This window comes from Lepisma saccharinum, chromosome 10 (genome assembly GCF_977018435.1).
Source record: "Lepisma saccharinum chromosome 10, izLepSacc3.1, whole genome shotgun sequence".
Lineage (NCBI taxonomy): Eukaryota > Metazoa > Arthropoda > Insecta > Zygentoma > Lepismatidae > Lepisma > Lepisma saccharinum.
The window spans coordinates 14,368,448-14,386,411 of record NC_139238.1 but is presented as its reverse complement, the minus strand read 5'-3'; the positions used below and the strand labels follow the sequence as shown (position 1 = coordinate 14,386,411).

At 40.6% G+C, this 17,964-nt stretch overlaps 1 protein-coding gene across 8 annotated transcripts in view; it reads right to left on the bottom strand.

Moving 5' to 3' along the window:
• Nucleotides 1-17,964, bottom strand: part of Bap170 (Brahma associated protein 170kD) — a 138,591-nt gene that overhangs the window by 70,044 nt on the left and 50,583 nt on the right. For all 8 annotated transcript variants that reach the window (XM_083129565.1, XM_083129559.1, XM_083129562.1 and 5 more), the window contains exon 4: nucleotides 7,811-7,962. In XM_083129565.1, the coding sequence (XP_082985691.1) occupies nucleotides 7,811-7,962 (152 nt within the window). The remainder of the gene's footprint in view (nucleotides 1-7,810; nucleotides 7,963-17,964) is intronic.

Genomic DNA, 17,964 nt, shown 5'->3' with positions numbered 1-17,964 from the left:
TTTCGTATAAATTAGTTGGAATACATATTGGTCTACTTTTAAAAACATGGCTACGCTGTGTGGCGTGTTTCGCATAGTCATCAAGAAATCGGCTTATTTGACAATAATTTACATACGCGGGGACACTTTGTGGACTAACCAAACAGCCAAAATTACTACGTTAGGAAAACTGACAAAGAATTTCTTATTTTTAATTGAACTGAAAAAAAAGTCACCTTGCTGGAGAGTTGTCAAGTCACCCATCATGCAATACTGAAAGAAATCAGACATTGCAGTGTTTTTCCTTAGTTGAACCTTCGCACCAGGTGTGCACATATTTCAATATCGGTCAGAATTTCTCCCCATGTTGCAAGTTGAGTAGATTTTTCAAGTTGATTAAGCCAGAGCCTGTGGCCGAGTGGTTAGCACATCGCGCTGCGACGCCAAGGGTTCCGGGTTCGAATCCCGCTCGAGCTTGGTTTGTCACTTGCCAGTTCCGAAGACACAATGAGAGATGCAAGGAAAAAATGTTTCCCGAGAGCGACGATAGATGGCAGCGCGCCATATAAAGAGGAGCAGAGTTCATTGTAGAAACTAGGAGCGGAGAAGAGTGATTATATATATCTTACAGTAAATGCAAAATACATAAAGGAAGAGTATAACAATTATAGAAGGAGTGAATAAAATGTTGTAAATAGCCAATTAAGATAATTCGGAATATGCTCATATATGTAACAATTGGGAAAGTTAATAAGTGAGCAAATGAATTCAGAAATGTATCCATTTTGATCCTAGTGATCAAAATTTTGATTTAATACCTCTGACGAGGAGAAAATCGTCAGTTTTTTGGTTGTCCGTCCCTCGGTGGCGCTGTGTTCAATTAGACACCACGAAGCACTTACGGCTGCGCTCATTTATTAGACGCACTGGGCCATAGGCAGCGCTGCTCTCAGTTTAGACGCCCCAAATCTATAATGTCAAAGAAGCGGGGGAAAGCTAGCAGGAAAGAGAGTAAAGGAATATAAAGGGTGTTTCATAAAGTGCGCAGTTTTTAAATCGCTTGTCATTTTTTTGTTTGAAGGTTCGCAACACTGTTCTTATCATTTTCGTAATCTCTACTCACTCCGATTATTACTTGAGCAATTTGTTCAGTTGAGTTGTCATGGAGCGGTTCACTATCGAGCAACGCGTTGTTATCTTGAAAACACATTACGAACTGTCTTATGCACAGACAGTTCGTAATCTTCGCGCGATCTTCAGACGTAACAATGCCCCCACTGCAACAACAGTTAGGAGGCTAGTGAAGAAATTCGAGATACCGGGTCAGTTGCAACCATAAATTCGCCTTGGCGAAAACATAGTCGTCGAACAGATGAAAACATTGCAGTAGTGCAGTGCAAGACAGTGTGAATGTTAGCTCCGCGAAGTCACTTCGCCGTCGTTCACAACAGTTGGGGATATCGGTATCCTTAGTGCTACAAATACTGAAAGAAGACCTTCATATGCACCTTTACAAGGTTCAGTTGATGGAAGAGATCAAAGCAACCGATCATGCGAAACTAAGAAATATGCCATATGGACATATGTCCGACATCATTTTTCACTTTTAAATCGCATACGGGCATATGATGGACACTTTTCACTTATTAAATCGTAGTGAATGTGTAAAATAATAAAAATAAAAATGTCAACTTTCATGCAATTTTGGCTGAGTTATTGCATTTTCAAAAACTGCGCACTTTATGAAACACCCTTTATATATTGGAACGAAGAAGGCAAGAAGGTGGGGAAACTATCCAACCGCCCGTTAGAAGTAATGATCCGTTGGGTTTACGATATGATATTTCAAAATAAGAAAATAACTATAAGCCAGAGGTCATAGACGTACAATCATGTAGTAAATGCAGTTATGAGAATTGCCAGGGGAGTAATGACAAAGACCCACGAGGAAAGGAAAGATAAGATATATAAGGCATACAGTAAAAGAGGCCAGATGACGCTATTGGAATGTACATATAACGAAAGATCATATATATTTATATAAATACATATATGTAATAAATAAGATTATGCTTTAAAAGGAAAGAAAATAAATTTGAAGAAGCCTTTTTCCTAACCAGAGAAAGAAAAGAAGAAGCCTTTTCTTAAATTAGAAGACGAAAAAGGAGAAGAAGTCTTTTCCCAAATAAAAGGAAAAAAGAAGAAGCCTTTCCACCAATCAAAGATAGGAAGGAAGAAGAAGCTTTTTCCCAAACTAGGAGAAGAAAAGAAGAAGAATTTTCCCAATCTAGGAGAAGAAAAGAAGCCTTTCCACTAATCAAAGATAGAAAAGAAGAAGCCTTTTCCCAAATCAAAGATAGGAAAGAAGAAGAAGCTTTTCTTATTGGAAGAATAATTCATATATATTGAAGAAGATGAAGAAGACGATTTCCTTTTAATGATGCATATATATATAAGAAGAATATAACCTATGTATTTTTGAATCAACATATATATATATAGTTCATGTACATAAAAGCTTCGCTATATATTTTTCTCTGTATTTTGTACAGTTTTCAGAATATAGATCCTAATTTAACTATATCCCTTTGGCTATAAAACACTTTCTTATTTGGAATTCTCGAATAAAGAACCTATCCCCTGAGATTAAGATATTTTTATAGCCGTGATAAATAACATTTAAGTACCATACTTGAAGGAGGGTAGAACGCGGCGCCCAACATTTTGGAGGCTCCTCTACCTTACCATACGCGAAGGGGTGTAGCAGGTTGTTTGTGAATGTCCATTCATCAATTTCATCATTCATCCCCATCTTCGCAAATTAGCCAAGAGGCACAAAACGCGAAGTAAAATAAACTAACTCAATCAATCAAGTTCATTAATCTGGACAGGATGTTTGAAAAATATGATAAATACGAATTTTCAGATTTCCATAATTCCTTACGGAGAAAAAAAGCAACAACTTCAACTGGAAATCTAGACTTTTCTTCCACAACTCAAATCTTCAACGTGAGTTATTTCCGTTCATGTATTTTTCTACGCCGTCGGAAGCTTGGTATTTCCTCTTACCTCAGTTTGCCGCGGGAAAGAGCAGTTGAGGGTCTTCGCATCTGGAGAGATGTGGAAGTGGTGCGCCACATTCAAAATCTCGGTAATGGTGATCAGCACCATGATCCGGCCCCCAGTTATCCATGCAGAAACATCGCTGGCGAAGTTTCCACCTGGAACTATCCACCATGGGTCTCCCGTGTAGCAGGCAGATGCTCTAAAGACTAGACCACTGAGGTTTTCACGATGGGTAATCTACAGAATTAAAATTTCTTTACAATTTACCTGTTGACGCCCTTTGGAAGCAGTAATGCAGAAATTTCCAGCTTCTACGTTCTTGAAATCCCACTACCGTGCAAGCAAGCGAAAAAGCAGATAAAAATAGCATTTCCATACAATTCCAATCCTCAAGGCGAGAGGGGGCGGCGGCTATTTCTTTGTGAATAGAGTGGATAGGAATGCGGCCACTTGCCAAAAAATTGGGACGAGGAACGGTTTATGACTGTTGCTTATCCAAATGCTTTACGCTTACAAGGTTTTAAAGGTAAACTGACCAGCATGAAGCGAGTGTTTGTATGTGGATACACACACATAAAATGAAGCAAGATTGTGATATTAACATATACGGGTGGAGCCACAATGCACAGTGGTTCGGATCCCAGTTTACACTGTAGGTCCAGTCCCGATTAGCATAAAGTGGACTTGCACTCTGTCAAGTGAATCTCTGAAGCGTGCGGACGAACGAAAACAAGCCGGATTGCGCAAGCCGGATTACCGGATTATCCGTGGTATCTGATAAGCCGTTGACAAGCTGTCACAATGTACAGGATTGCGCACAAAAAAATGAAGCGATGTTCTCAGATGCTTCGATTGACAGAAGTGTTTGTTGTGCAGTCATTAACCTAACCTAACTTTTGAGTTTGAGTAAAATGGTATGAAAATTGCAACTTGAAAACATGAATAGTGACTTACTGTATTATGTAAATTGGTATGAAAATTGTATCTTGACTTGCTACATTTACTGGTCAAATTATATTTTTTATTTAATCCTTAAGAGATTTACTATTTTATTTCTAATTTCTCTTTCTTCTTGTCTAAAGAAAAAAAAACAGTTTTGCGCACAGACTTTAAAGCTATCAAAGTGGCAACGTTCGATCAAAATCTGTGCGCAAAACAGGTAAGTGAAATTTGTGCGCAATTCGGTCGCGGCGCTCTGGGCGAGTATTGACTCGAGAGGGCTCGACCAATGACCTCGTGAGAGGGGAAGTGAGTGCAGCCGTTGAAGCAGCCCACACTGGTTTACTCTCCTTTACTACCATTATGCGCAGCCTTACTCCAAAGATTCCAAGACTGAGTATAAAAACATACATATATTGCGGATTATCCTTCACGTAAGTTATCAAATTATTTTAAATCCGTATCATATACTGCACTATCAAACTGAGCTTCATTTTATGCCCAACAGTCTCTTAATATTTTAATCGAGAAATAATCAAGGGGCGCAATGTTCGATTCCCAGTTGGGACGCAGTGACGCGACCGACGAAGCCTCTTGCCTTGATACAGTAGTCCACACGTGCATGCCAGAGCGCTCTTTCACAAATACCGCGGGTCGAACAGGCCTGGATTAGCCCCTGCTTGAGCATAAAGGTGGACTTGAAAGAGAGACTAACAAACTTTTTGATCATGTTCCTCCATCAAATGTATACTCTGTCCCGACTATATCTGGAGCACGTGAACGAAACCAAGTCTCTGCGCAAGTATATGGCAAAGCGAGCCGGCGCCACCAATGAACACGTGAGAGGAAATGGGATTGCGTGGAGGAAGGAAAGCGACTGCAGTTTCCAGCCTTTGCAGCAGCGTGTACTGCTTCGCTCTGTCCACTCGATCCCCCCTTCTCTGTCGCCATGAGCGGTCTTGCTCAAGAGATGACCGGGACAGAGAATAATGAGCGGTGACAGTTTCTGAAGACACCCAAATTACAATTTCTCTTCCACATAGTACATCCTGGACTGCATTTTGCAGACTAACGAGGCTCTGGCTCCTGGATTCACAGCCAGTATAATCCTGGGGCTTGTGTTGTGCTCTGCCCATGCGTGTTTGTGATAACCCTTGCATCACTTTAATCTTATCATCATTCATCTTCGCGATTAGCTGAAAGTGTCAGAAAAGCAAAGTAAAATAAGACTAATCAATTAAACAGGGCCGCGGTGGTCTTTTATATACGGTATCTGACTGCGACGAGAGGGACCCGGATTCAATTTCTGGCGCCAGTGATCCAAAAATGGGAATTTTTCCGGGCATTGTCCCTGCATAAGGCGGCTCTGAGGTTCACTAAACCTCAAATAAATGGGTCCCTGGGGGCAATCCTGAGGGCTTAAAGACGGCCGGAGCATGGTGCTGATCACACCACCTCCGAAAAATGGGAGACAACGAGAATGCGCGGAACCCTAACCCCACGTTCCCCCAATGTGTGTCTTCATGGCAAAGTGTAATCAAAGGTAATGAATTATTTTGATGACACAAGCTCGAAGCAAATAAACTTTGTTCGTGTAAAATTGCAGTCGATCTCTTACAGTATATTATACATACAAACTTAGTATTATTAAAAATAGAACAAATTACAATTCTATGGCGATGAAGCTTTCAGAACTTCGACCCATATAATGCATTTCGATTGTCGTCTAGAGACAAATCTCAATCTCGATTATATTGCTAATTAGCATCTGGAAATTGCAATTACTGCCTGCATCGCGTATTCAATTGTGAAAATCGAAGAGAAAACGCAGCCTCGCAACCATAACCATTCCACGTTTCGATTGTGGACCAAGGACGACTTTCACATGAACCGCGCCGAGTGACCGCTGGCAGTTTCTAGATTTCGTATTTGGAACGCGACTGGCTACCTATCTCCCTTAGCTGGTTCGATTGGTGACCGCCCAGAGCGCATGTCATCACCAGGGAGCGGATTTTTAGGTGCTAAAAAACTGAAAAATGTTTATGTTTTATGTTCTAAAAACAGTAGAAATATGTGGCTAAAGTCAAAAATATTTTCATTCAAAACAAAATTATGTTAAACAAATACATAGATGCCAGGGACAGCAGGACGTTAGTTAGTTGCTTGAGGCATTCTGTTGATTACAATGAACAACAAAGAACATTTCCCAATTGTTCATTGAAAATGATTACCTCTAAACAATGACTTGTACAAACGACGTTTCCACATCACACGTAGTCAGATGTGCATACTTGCAGTGCGGGGTGCCATGCACACGTACACCATCAGCTTCACCTACACATTTTCTCTTCAAAACCTGAGCAACTTTGCATAGTTTTTGGTACCCCGTGTTTTTCTTCAGACAGACTTCGGAATTTGTCTCTAAGCATCTGCAAGCGTGTTCCTCATAGAGAATTAACTTTTCCTTTCAACTGCACTAACGTCCTTCACTCCTTCCAGTTTTTCTATCACGCACACAAAAAGTTTAGATTTGCGGACAAAAACCAAAATCGTTTTGCAAACCTTTCAATAAATCTTGATCATTTCGTCTATTTTATGCATTAACTCCAAAATATGCATTTACACAAAGAATTCGGAAACTTTATTTTGTCTGCAATGTCTAAAATATGTACATATTATGTTCTTGCCCTAGAAATGTGTGTTTTGTGTACTAATGGTAAAATTATGCATTTTTGCCTAGTGACATACTTTTATAAGTCTGGAATCATTACATTAAAAAAATAGTTTACTTAACTTATTCAGCAGATACCAAGAGGATATCTGCCTAATTTAATTAGAAAGTTAATCCATTAGTGGCAACTGTGAACCAGTGTACCGTGGTTGCATGCATCAAGGATAAAACTCAGTTTTTCGAGGGTTAGTGTCGAAAAGAGGTGTGAAACAGAAAAACAAAGTTGTTTGCCTTAATGGCGTTTACACGTTATGAAATTTGTGCGGGATAGGCAGTATATGTTGCTGACAATTCACAGGCCGTTGCAAAAAAAGGAACTGAATAATGTGCGTTCTGCATACTTTGAATTACCATTTTTATTGCAACACCCTGTACATACGTTTAGTACTGTGTAGTTTATACAGCACAATTTTAATGCCTTTTTAACGTTTTATAAAATACATTAGAACACAGTTCAACTTTCACTAAGAAGAATTAAAGACTAATTACATGAATTGATTGATTTGTTGTTTCAAGTCCACTTTATGCACAGAAAGGCTAATCGGGACTGGACCTACAGTTTAAAGTGGGATCCGAACAACTGTGACATGTTCCTCCACCGGGTATCGAACCCGGGACCCCTTGATTACAAGGCGACGACGCTTCCACTCTCCCATCGGGGAGGCCACTAATTACATGGACCAGTGGCGGCGATTTGGTGGGCAGTTGCCCCAGCAGTACGGCCTCTTGCAAAGCCTTATCTACCAAGAGAAAGTAACCTTTTCTCTCATCCCTCTCCCCACTTTTGGCACTTAATCGACGCCAATGGCAGGAAGTAATACAAAAAGTCTACTTAAAATCAATCGAATAACGTTTAGGTCTAACTGCACTTACGACAAAAATGCTACAACGGAACTGCTACTAAAATAAGCTAGGTGAGTATGGCCGTTAAGTGTTATCGACCCTCGGATTGCGCTTTATGTAGTGTATACGTCATATCGTCTATGACGTTCATTTCTACATCGGCATTCATACCCCTGGACGGTCCAGCAGTCTTGATTTACCCCCTTTTTTAAATGTAGTACAGCAAACTTTTACCAAGAGCAATGAACATACCCGTTACATTGTGCTGTTGGTGATTGTAGTTGTGAGTGACCGCGTGCAGAGCTCTCGACGACCACCTCTTGTGACGGCTGTCCTCATCCTCAACTTCTTCCCTGTCCACGTCTTCGCCCAGATAGTGCACCTTCTCATACCTGTCCAGATACCTGAAAGAAGAAGAAAAAAGCATCACCAACTACTCCCATGCTAAAATATTAAATCAAAACCACAATCATATCTACAACATTAATCGGACATTATCATGAAAGAATAGTTCACCGGTAATCTTAATTGAAACATAATGTTGGAAGACGAAATATGACTGACTTTGTTGCCCAACGTCACTGCTTTTAACTGTTCTAGGTTAGGAGTAACAACGAGGATGAATTGTAATTAAATCAACTTGATGACAGAACACACACTGAGATACATTAGTGTCCTGTCCGGGACACAGCACAGAATTTTCGGTAGTGGGACTATGAGTATTAAGTGTTATCCCTACATTAGAACTCCTGCGTATCCTGATGGTTAACACCTTTGGCTCCACAGGCACCTAATTCGATCCCCGGTGGGAGCTTCAAACATCTGGTAGTTGACTAGGGATGGAGGATATCGGAAATTTGATATCGTGATGTATCGTCTTTATATTTTTTCCGTATCGTGATATCGGCGATATATCGTCTCCACGATATATATCGCCAATATCGTGACGATATATAGCCTATAGCTAAAATATCGTGACGACATATCGCCGACACGATATATACCGCCAAAATATCGTGACGACATATCGCCGACACAATATATACCGCCAAAATATACTGACGACATATCGCCGACACGATATATACCGCCAAAATATCGTGACGATATATCGCCGACACGATATAGATATACGGCCAAAATATCGTGACGATATATCGCCGACACGATATAGGTATACCGCCAAAATATCGTGACGATATATCGCCTACACGATATATACCGCCAAAATATCGTGACGATATATCGCTAACACGATATAAGTATATTGGCAAAATATTGTGACGATATATCGCTGACACGATATATATCGCCAAAAAACCGTGACGATATATCGCCAACACTAGTGCTGATCCAGCATAGTGAGGTCAATTTTGAAGCTACATGGAAGCAACGGAAGCGGATTCCGGTCTCACAAGTCAGAGAACAGCGGAGATGGGAATCGAAGTGCTGATCACAAGACATCCAACGAAAAACAGTTTGGCAGGTCCTGACCCTCAACGGGCTGTTGCGTCACGGATATTATTTTTAGTTTATTATCCCTACATTATGGTTATCCAACATGGACTAAAAATCGTTAAATACCGCACTGTACGGCAACACGTGGTAGCAGGGAGTACAAAGTCACTGAAGTAATGTTGTGAGAAGTGATCAAATTTTTCATTCTGAATATTCTTGGGAAAAACTATCTCAAAGGGTGGCTAAAAATACTCTAGGAAGAAGGGACAAGTGCTGCCATATATTTATTGTACCCATGTTCAATTTCCTGTTGTGACTGCCCCGCACTGTAGGTAGCGGACGTCATACAATTCAGGGGTCATCACGATTTTGTATCTTCGAAACATACAGGAAATTTTTCCCTTAGGCATCTTCTCAGACTGACGAGAGACAAACGACACATGTATCTCCAGTCTGTAAAAAAAAAAAAAAAAAACATTGGGTGCACATGCGCGCCCAACACATGAAGGCGACACTGACTCCAATTATTTGACGATTTAATTCTATGTACTTTGTGTTACACAACTTTTGGCTACTTGCGAGGATGAGGATGAATGGTGATAAAATGAAATAAATGAAGGGACGATCACAAACAAATATGCTGGCCATGGGTCCAGACACCACAGCCTCGCTAGTCGGGAAAATTCAGCCCAGGGTGTACTACGTGGAAGTGAGGTTGACACTTGGGTGTCTTGAGAAAGGACCAACCCATCCACCCCGGACTCCAATTATTGTTGATTTAATAACTGTTATATTGACCAACTACCTGCCATTTTTTATGGTAGCAAGAATCAAGGGCGTCCGGAAAGGGAGGGAGCAAGGGGGCAATTGCCATCCCTGAGATATTTGGAAAATGTTCATGTAATTCGAATTGCGAAATTATAGCGATATTTTATTACTAATAATAGTGTTTATATGATTTACAGGCTGTAAGTCACAGCAATTAGCTGACATGTACAACAAAATAATGACAACACATTAGAATCTCTATTAAGAAGTGGTCTCTGATGAGCAACGTGAAAAAGTAAGCAAGGCGAATCCAGTTTCTATTTTAAAGTGAACTCAAGTTTGAACTTGCCAACAATGCCAAAGTACTTTAAATACGATTTCATTTGCATGATATGTAAAATAATAATAATAATAAACGGTGAAATATAAGTTTCTATGACAGAAGAGCAAGATGTGAAATCTTACTCTGCCCCCTACCCCAACCGAGAAAAAATCCTGTGGGTGCCCTTGGTAGCAGGGGGTTAATTTTTTTTAAAGAGGTGACCGCCTCATCTCAATAATGCGATCCAAACCTGAACCTTGAGTCAGCTAAACAAGATTGTCTGCAATCATGCAGTTCCACACACAACAGCACATTCCTTCTCGTGTCGCTACGGCTTGTCGGCGAGCGGTCCCCGATAACAGCACGTTGCAGGCTGTGTTGCTCTCACGGCCTTCCGAAAGACAATGTGGATGAGAATCAGATAAGGTGCGAAACCTGTCTGATCAGCTTTCCTTTCTCTCTGCGCAGAAGCGAGATGAAGAAGAGAATTGACTCGAGAGTGTAACATGGGCAGGGATGTATGATTTTCCTTCCTAGCATGATGCATAGATTCTTGTTATAGCCGGGAGGTAGAAATGAGCACAAGAAAGCAGATTGGCTTAAAGTATCGGAAATAACACTGTGATGACTGGTGCAAAATTCTGAACATGTTGAAGAGTACAATGCCAGATATATGCATTAACACACAGTACACGTGTCTTTACTCGATATGGAAGATAATTTACAACGGAAACATCTGATTGGTTTATTTTACTTCGCTTTTCTGCCACTTTTCGCTAATGGCGAATGCGAGGATGAGAAATTAAACTGAAGAAGGGACGCTCACACATGCCCAGGACGGTATTCGAACCCGGGATACCTGGCGTCGTGGGGCGCTGCGCTAACCACTCCGCCACCGATGTCGACTGAAACATCCGATTTAAAATAAGATGCATACAACAGCAAAGCTCGTCATGTCATCAGGGTGTCTGACTGAAGTGCAAGAGGCCCGAGTTCGATTCCCACGCCGCATAACAAGTTGGAATTTTTCGAACTTTGTCCCCGATCATTTTCACCGCAACCATGACCGAGATCGAGAATGTGTGGGCCTCAACTTCCGTATGTGCCTTCATGGTATGGCGAAACGCACAGAAGCCAGAAAACTTTACGTGACAGTTTAAAATAATATACATTTCAAACCGAGAGTTTAGAACAGCCAGTCTCGTCACGACAAGTCTCGAGTGCTCGACCCGAAGTATTTACGGCACTTTTCTGCAACATCTGGCTAATTGGTGTACCTGACGAGATAAAAAGGACAAGAGGACAATTACACACAGAGGACAATACTAGCTGTGGGATCACGCTTCGGAGCAAGGGCGTAATATGTGGAAGGCAGATTGACACGAGTGCCTTACGAGAAGGTCACCCTTTACATCTCGAAGCGAGTGGTCTCCATTTTTTTTTAGAAGCTCGTCTCGGTACCATCAAGTCCCTCGGCACACCACTGCACCATCTGCTTGGTGCACAGATAATTGGGGGAAGAACGTGTAAACTAAGCTAAACGAACGCTGAAGATGACAGCGTGGAGTAGGGGATCAATAGCCCAGTGCCAGGTGTTACGCTTGGCGTTGAAATCAATATCAGAGAATTACCATCTGCACAAACAATTAGGGTTGCCAGATACCGGCATTAATTCATGGATTCGTATCAACAGAGGTGTTTTAAAGGCCTTCTGCAGATGCGTCACTGACTCCATATACTGAACGTGGTGACGAGACTAGAATTTGCACGGGGCTTCTGAATTGGAAAACCGGTCTTGTTCTCCAACAGAAAGTCTCGATTTCGTCTCCAAATATTTTTTTAAAAGTGAGGGCTGAGCCGATACAGATATATCGGAAAGTACCAGTTGGAATTTATCTACCCATACTATTCCGGCATATTGGTCTTTCACGGGGTCTGCAAAAATGGTGCCCAACACTTTCGCCGAGTCTAATTATCCTGGAAATTATGCAAAATCCAAACTTTCTTCTTATCTTGCATTTTGTGATTACATAACATATATAATTTTCTTCATATTCTGATGTAAGTCTTGAATTTTCTAAAGCAAATTCCTTCGTAAATTGATGCATATGATTGGAGAAGAATATTTACATATCAATATTTTGAACAAATTTTTATTATTGCAATTTTCAAGTATCGGTATCGGCTCAGAATTTTTAAAAAAACACGGGTTACAAAAACCATGGATCCATCCAACTGAGATAAAGCTACACATTTTGATTTGATTTGCTTTATTTTACTTCGCTTCTTGTGCCACTTTTGGCTAATTTGCGAAGATGGGAATGAGTGATGATATGATGAATGGACACTCACAAATATCCATGCCCAGGCCAGGATTCGAACCCTCGAGACCTGGCGTCGCAGCGCGATGTGCTAACCACTCCGCCACAGGGGCGGGCGCTACACATTTTCAAATGTAACCTTAAAATATTTAAATTATTGATTGGTACAGGATTGGATTAACAGTAAAAAAATTCTTGCAACAGAGTGGCCGTCATTGAATTGTTGCTTTAAGTCCACTTTATGCACAGATAGGCTAATCGGGACTGGACTTACAGTTAAAAGTAGATACCAAACCACTGTGCAATGTGCCTCCACCGAGAATCGAACCCGGGACCTCTTGATTAGAAAGCGACGACGTTATCACTATACGGCCTCTGGGAGGACAGAGTGGCTGTCATAAAGAATAAGGAACTCTATATACCTGGTTCAACTGGTAAATCAAGAACTGCAATACGCTGTACAGTGCAAATAATGTCATATTTATTATGCTGAATTAATGATACACGTGCAACATAAAACAAGCAAACAACAACATATACTGTACTTGTTATTTAAAAAGAAGTTAATGGAAATGTCCACATGGGAACTTGAAATATTTTTTTTAAAAAAATCGCTTTTAGAACTAAATTTGAAAATTCAGGCGCAATTGCGGCTGGGCGTTCTGTATTTGTCTACCTCTGATTTAAAATATGTTAGTTGCCTTAGCAACCTAATAAAAAAAAGTCACCCTGGAAGGTCTTGGCACTCAATGAGCTGTTGCGTCACGGAGTTTTTAAACCTTTACACGTCTTAACGTCCAAGTGTTCTGTAGAGCGTTCTATTATTCTCAATATAAGCGTAAATATAATTGCTTGTTTTCTTGACTTCTGGGGGAGAGGAGCACGACCTCTAAGCTCATCTGTACTATGATTTTCCACATATCCAACGTTTTTCCAAAGACATCTGAGAAAACGGGTGATGTGCGAAGGCGGAAAGCGATGCCAGTGTTCAATATTAGCCGCACTGCGATGGCGAATTCGCACAACTAGAGCAGGCCGCTGCTTCCTCGCCAACGTAATCGCGAGAAGCAGTTTGTTTTCCTTCATTAATTCGCTCTAAAACCAAAGCAAAAAATTAAACAATGGTTTCGGTGGCAATAACCTCGACGTTACGTAGATAGGTGACTTTCAAATGCAACATTCTCTTGTTGGTTCAGAGTCGATGAGTTTCAGCACGTTAAGAAATGTATAGAAGCCGACTTCTTTGGTTGCCATTCGGAAATATTACGTTCCTGTCGTATTATCATCTTCATTTCTGCAAGAGGTGCAAGTTAACAGCCATCGAATGTGAAAGAAAACTACAACTGAAGCTGCATTCCAAAAATTCTTCCGAGGGCTGTTTCAGATATAAAGCAAGGTTCTGGAGCTGGAGGAAATTTTGGTCTTGGAGATATTTTCTGGGGAGGGGATTAAAAACTCTACATAGAAATGTCAGTAGCAGTCTAACTTAACAGACTACGGACCTTCAAAAATCCTGCCGAAAGTATTTTTCCTGGGCCTTGAGAGAGACGGGTTTGGAAATGTACATACAATTTTTGTGACACAGGCAAAGATTGGTTTACTTCGCCTTTCTGCCACTCTTTGGCTAATCGTGAAGATGAGGATGAGTGATGATATGATGAACATCACAAAGAACACCAATGCCATTAAGAAACCAGGACCCCTGGCCATAGGCGCCGACTCCATGGGTCTTGAGGGGGGTCGAGCCCCCCCAATGTTATTGATGTGGGGGCAGAGCCCCCCCAAATAATTGTGCTTAAGATAATCTAATGTATTATTTTGCTTCTCTTGTAAAGTTCTGTACTCTGAATTGTGCCACATGAACTTAACTTTAAATACACATTTGAAATGTTCTAGACCATCAATTTTGGGGGCTGAGACCGCTAAACCATCAACTTTGTGGGGGGGGGGGGCTATGACCAGAGACAGTAAAACACATGACTTATTACTATATACTATGTATATAATTATGATTATTGTTAACAGTTTTACTAAAAAGAGTTTCAAAAGAAGATGTGCATGAACTAGGAGAGTGGATGGGACGTTCGGGCTACAAATGGCTCTCACATGACATTCAGAACGAGATCATTGATATATTAGGGAGATCTGTTTTACGCTCCGTGGTAGCAGCTATTAATTAAAAGTCGGGAATATTTTGCTATTATGGTTGACGAAACTTGTGACATATCCATCCGTGGACAATTGACATTTTGCATTCGAACTGTACATGTAAATTTTAATATTTTTGAGGAATTCATGGCCTTTTACGAGATTCCGAACACTGAGGCGAAAACTGAAAAAATGGAGGGAGGGAGTGAGTCATTCATTAATTTATTTCAGTGATCAGAGGCCCCCCCCCCCAATAATTTTGACAAGTCGGTGCCCCTGCCCCTGGCGTCGTAACGCGCTGTGCTAACCACTCCGTTACGGTTGTTGGCCTTGGACATACGTATTCCTTTGCGAGCGCACTTTTATGGATTTTTCGACTGTTCATTCATCCACGTGTCGCTACTTGGCAAAAGCAAGATTTAAAATAAAAACATAGTTCGACATACCTTGAACGTCAATGACCGCAAAGAACAGTAAGAGCCCTTTTTATTTTTTAGTAAATGTTACTTGAAAGTAACCATCATATCGAACATCGTTTCCAACGTTCGCGTTACTAAATCTGACAACAGAGCCTCAATATAAATAGTTCAAAGGTCGAACCCGTTATCGGTTATCAACGTTTTGACCCAATACAAAGATTAGATAGAAAACAAATGAAAAGTGATTAAACACTCGGTGCGCCAAGCGTTTCCGGTCGAAAAAAAAAATAATCCATTTTCTACTGAGGGATCGCCGTGCTCTTGCAAGTAAGGACGGTAAGAAGACAATGACGGCTTTGTAAATATCAAGGCAAAACTGGGACTTAGTTATCATGCTCACAGTCTAGTTGGGGTCTATCAAATTTACTTTACAAAGAGGCTTTTTAGATATGATAAAAGGATATCCTACCTGGTTATTTTTAAGCGTCATATATTCATGTAATTACAAAGTCAATATTTAATTTAAGCTGTGCTGTAGAGTTGCACATATTATTCTTCTTCTCCCTTTTGCAAGGTCTGGTTAACCAAAGCCGTTCTGCAACTATAAAAATTGATTATTCCATCGGCGATATGGTCTTCCTGAATTTCTTTTTCCTGTAATTTAAGGCTATCTGGCATCCTCAGAACATGTTTATTCCACTTTAACTAATATTTTTGAATTTCTTCCACCCTTGCTTCGCCCTTCCATTAATTTCGGATTCCTTCACTTCTAATTTGGTCTCGTACGGTTACACCACTTCAAGACAGCAAAAAATTCCATTTGGGAACAATTTATTCTAGTTTTATCATGTTGACGAAGAGTTCAACATTCGCTACCATATAGAAGAGACGGGTTTGAAATTATGTTATGGTATCTAATTTGAATATATTTTTCAATTTGTTTTCCAAATTTAAAAATTCCATTTAATTATACCGTGCGTCCATTTCGATCTGCAGCCGAGAGATCGGGAGAAGCGTGGCGGGCGGCGCTGGCGGAGATGCCGACATTTGCGGCCTGTAATGCTCGCTTATTTTTACGGACATATCCAGACATTTATATAAATATTGCAAAACGAGCACTAACCTGGGTTATAATTCATCATCTGTAATTCATCCAAGTTCTGCAATTATATACACAAAAAAATACGCTTTAGAAGTGACGATAAGAGTCACAGATAATAAAACATTTTAATCATAGTTTTGACCAGCAACGTCCTGCTTAAGTTTATATCCTTGAAAGATTTTTGTGTCGATGGGGATCGTTTGGAGGTTTCGAATGTGCAACACTGTATCAAGATTACGCTGCCGACGAAACCATTAAAAGTCAATGGTTTTCGTGAGCTTCCTCGATGAACTCGATGAAATTGGGGCAGCGTTAGAAAGTTATCCAAACAAACCTCTACGCCATGTTTCACAGGAGATGGGAGTGTCAAAATCATCAGCACATACAGCCACTAAGCTACTAAAATTAAAACCATACTCTTATAACACAGGTTAGTGCTCGTTTTGCAATATTTATATAAATGTCTGCATATGTCCATAAAAATAAGCGGGCATTTCAGGCCGCAAATGTCGGCATCTCCGCCAGCGCCGCCCGCCACGCTTCTCCCGATCTCTCGGCTGCAGATCGAAATGGACGCACGGTATTTTATTAAATTTTTCACATCTTCTTTTTTATTTTCGAAGTGTAAAATATGGCTTTCCAAATATACACATCATACATTCAGAATACAAATAAGTTTTAAGAGGACTCGTGGCTCGAAACGAGGTGTCAAAAAGTAATAATAATTGTCACTGAGGAAAGTTGTTATTCGCGGTGAGTCAAATGATAAACTTAATTTGATTGACTGATTGGTTTGTTTTCTTCTGCAGCTTTTGGCTAATGGTGAAGATGAGAATAAATTGTGATAAGATGAAATGGATGAAGAGAAAACCACAAACACACACGAACAGCACACAACACGATCCTCACACAGGATTATATTGGTTGTGAGTTCAGACGCCAGAGCCTCTTTAGTCTGCAAAATGCAGCCCAGGGTGTACTACGTAGAAGAAACATTGATATTTGGGCGCCTTCTGAGCCCCCCCCCCTTTACACCATGTATGAATGAATGAATGAATGAATGAATTAAAATTTTGGGTGCGTCGGCACTTTAGGTCAATCTGCACCCTTCAATATATTCGGGGAAATATCCCCGTACCTAAAATTCTGACTTACTTACACCATGTATGTAATGTTGCACAAGTTTGCTGTATTTTAGCATGGACCCATTCAAGTTAACGCCTGTAAAACTCAAGATTAAAAATCTTCGGGACGTACGTGCAATTCCTTGTGTCGTTATGAGCAACTGCGACGGTCTTTCCGCGCATCTGCCTGCGAACTGAGGACAGTGCCAAACTTCTTCATACTCAATTTTCATTGCCGGAGAATTCTTATACGTTTTATGCTTGCAGAGAGCAAGAAATTCCTGCTCTTCACTGATGCAGCTGTGTCAAGAAGGTGTGCCATCATTAAAATGACAAAAACAGTGTTTTTGAAGCTTACTTGATCAGTGTTGCATCATTGAGGTTGTTTAGTAAATAAACAGTTCGTAAATCGATGTAAAGTTGGTGCTCTATTCTGTTTGTTCTCATATTTGTTGGACTTCCAATGTTGTCGATGACTTTCCCTAGTGCTATAACAAGAACTACGTGGATGTATATAAAATGAGACTAGATGGTGCCGAGTCTTCTCGTTTCAATACCACCCCTGTTTGTAAATTCTGGGAGTTACGTAATGAAATGGGCATTACTCTCGTGGTGAAACCTCAGAGACAGGCGGAATTGCAAATCTGTCCCCAAGGAAGGGGGGTAGGTAAGGGTTGCATTAAAACGGGAAGCTGTATACCCTCAGTGCTGGATCCCCTATTAGAACCCACAGGGGGTTCATGA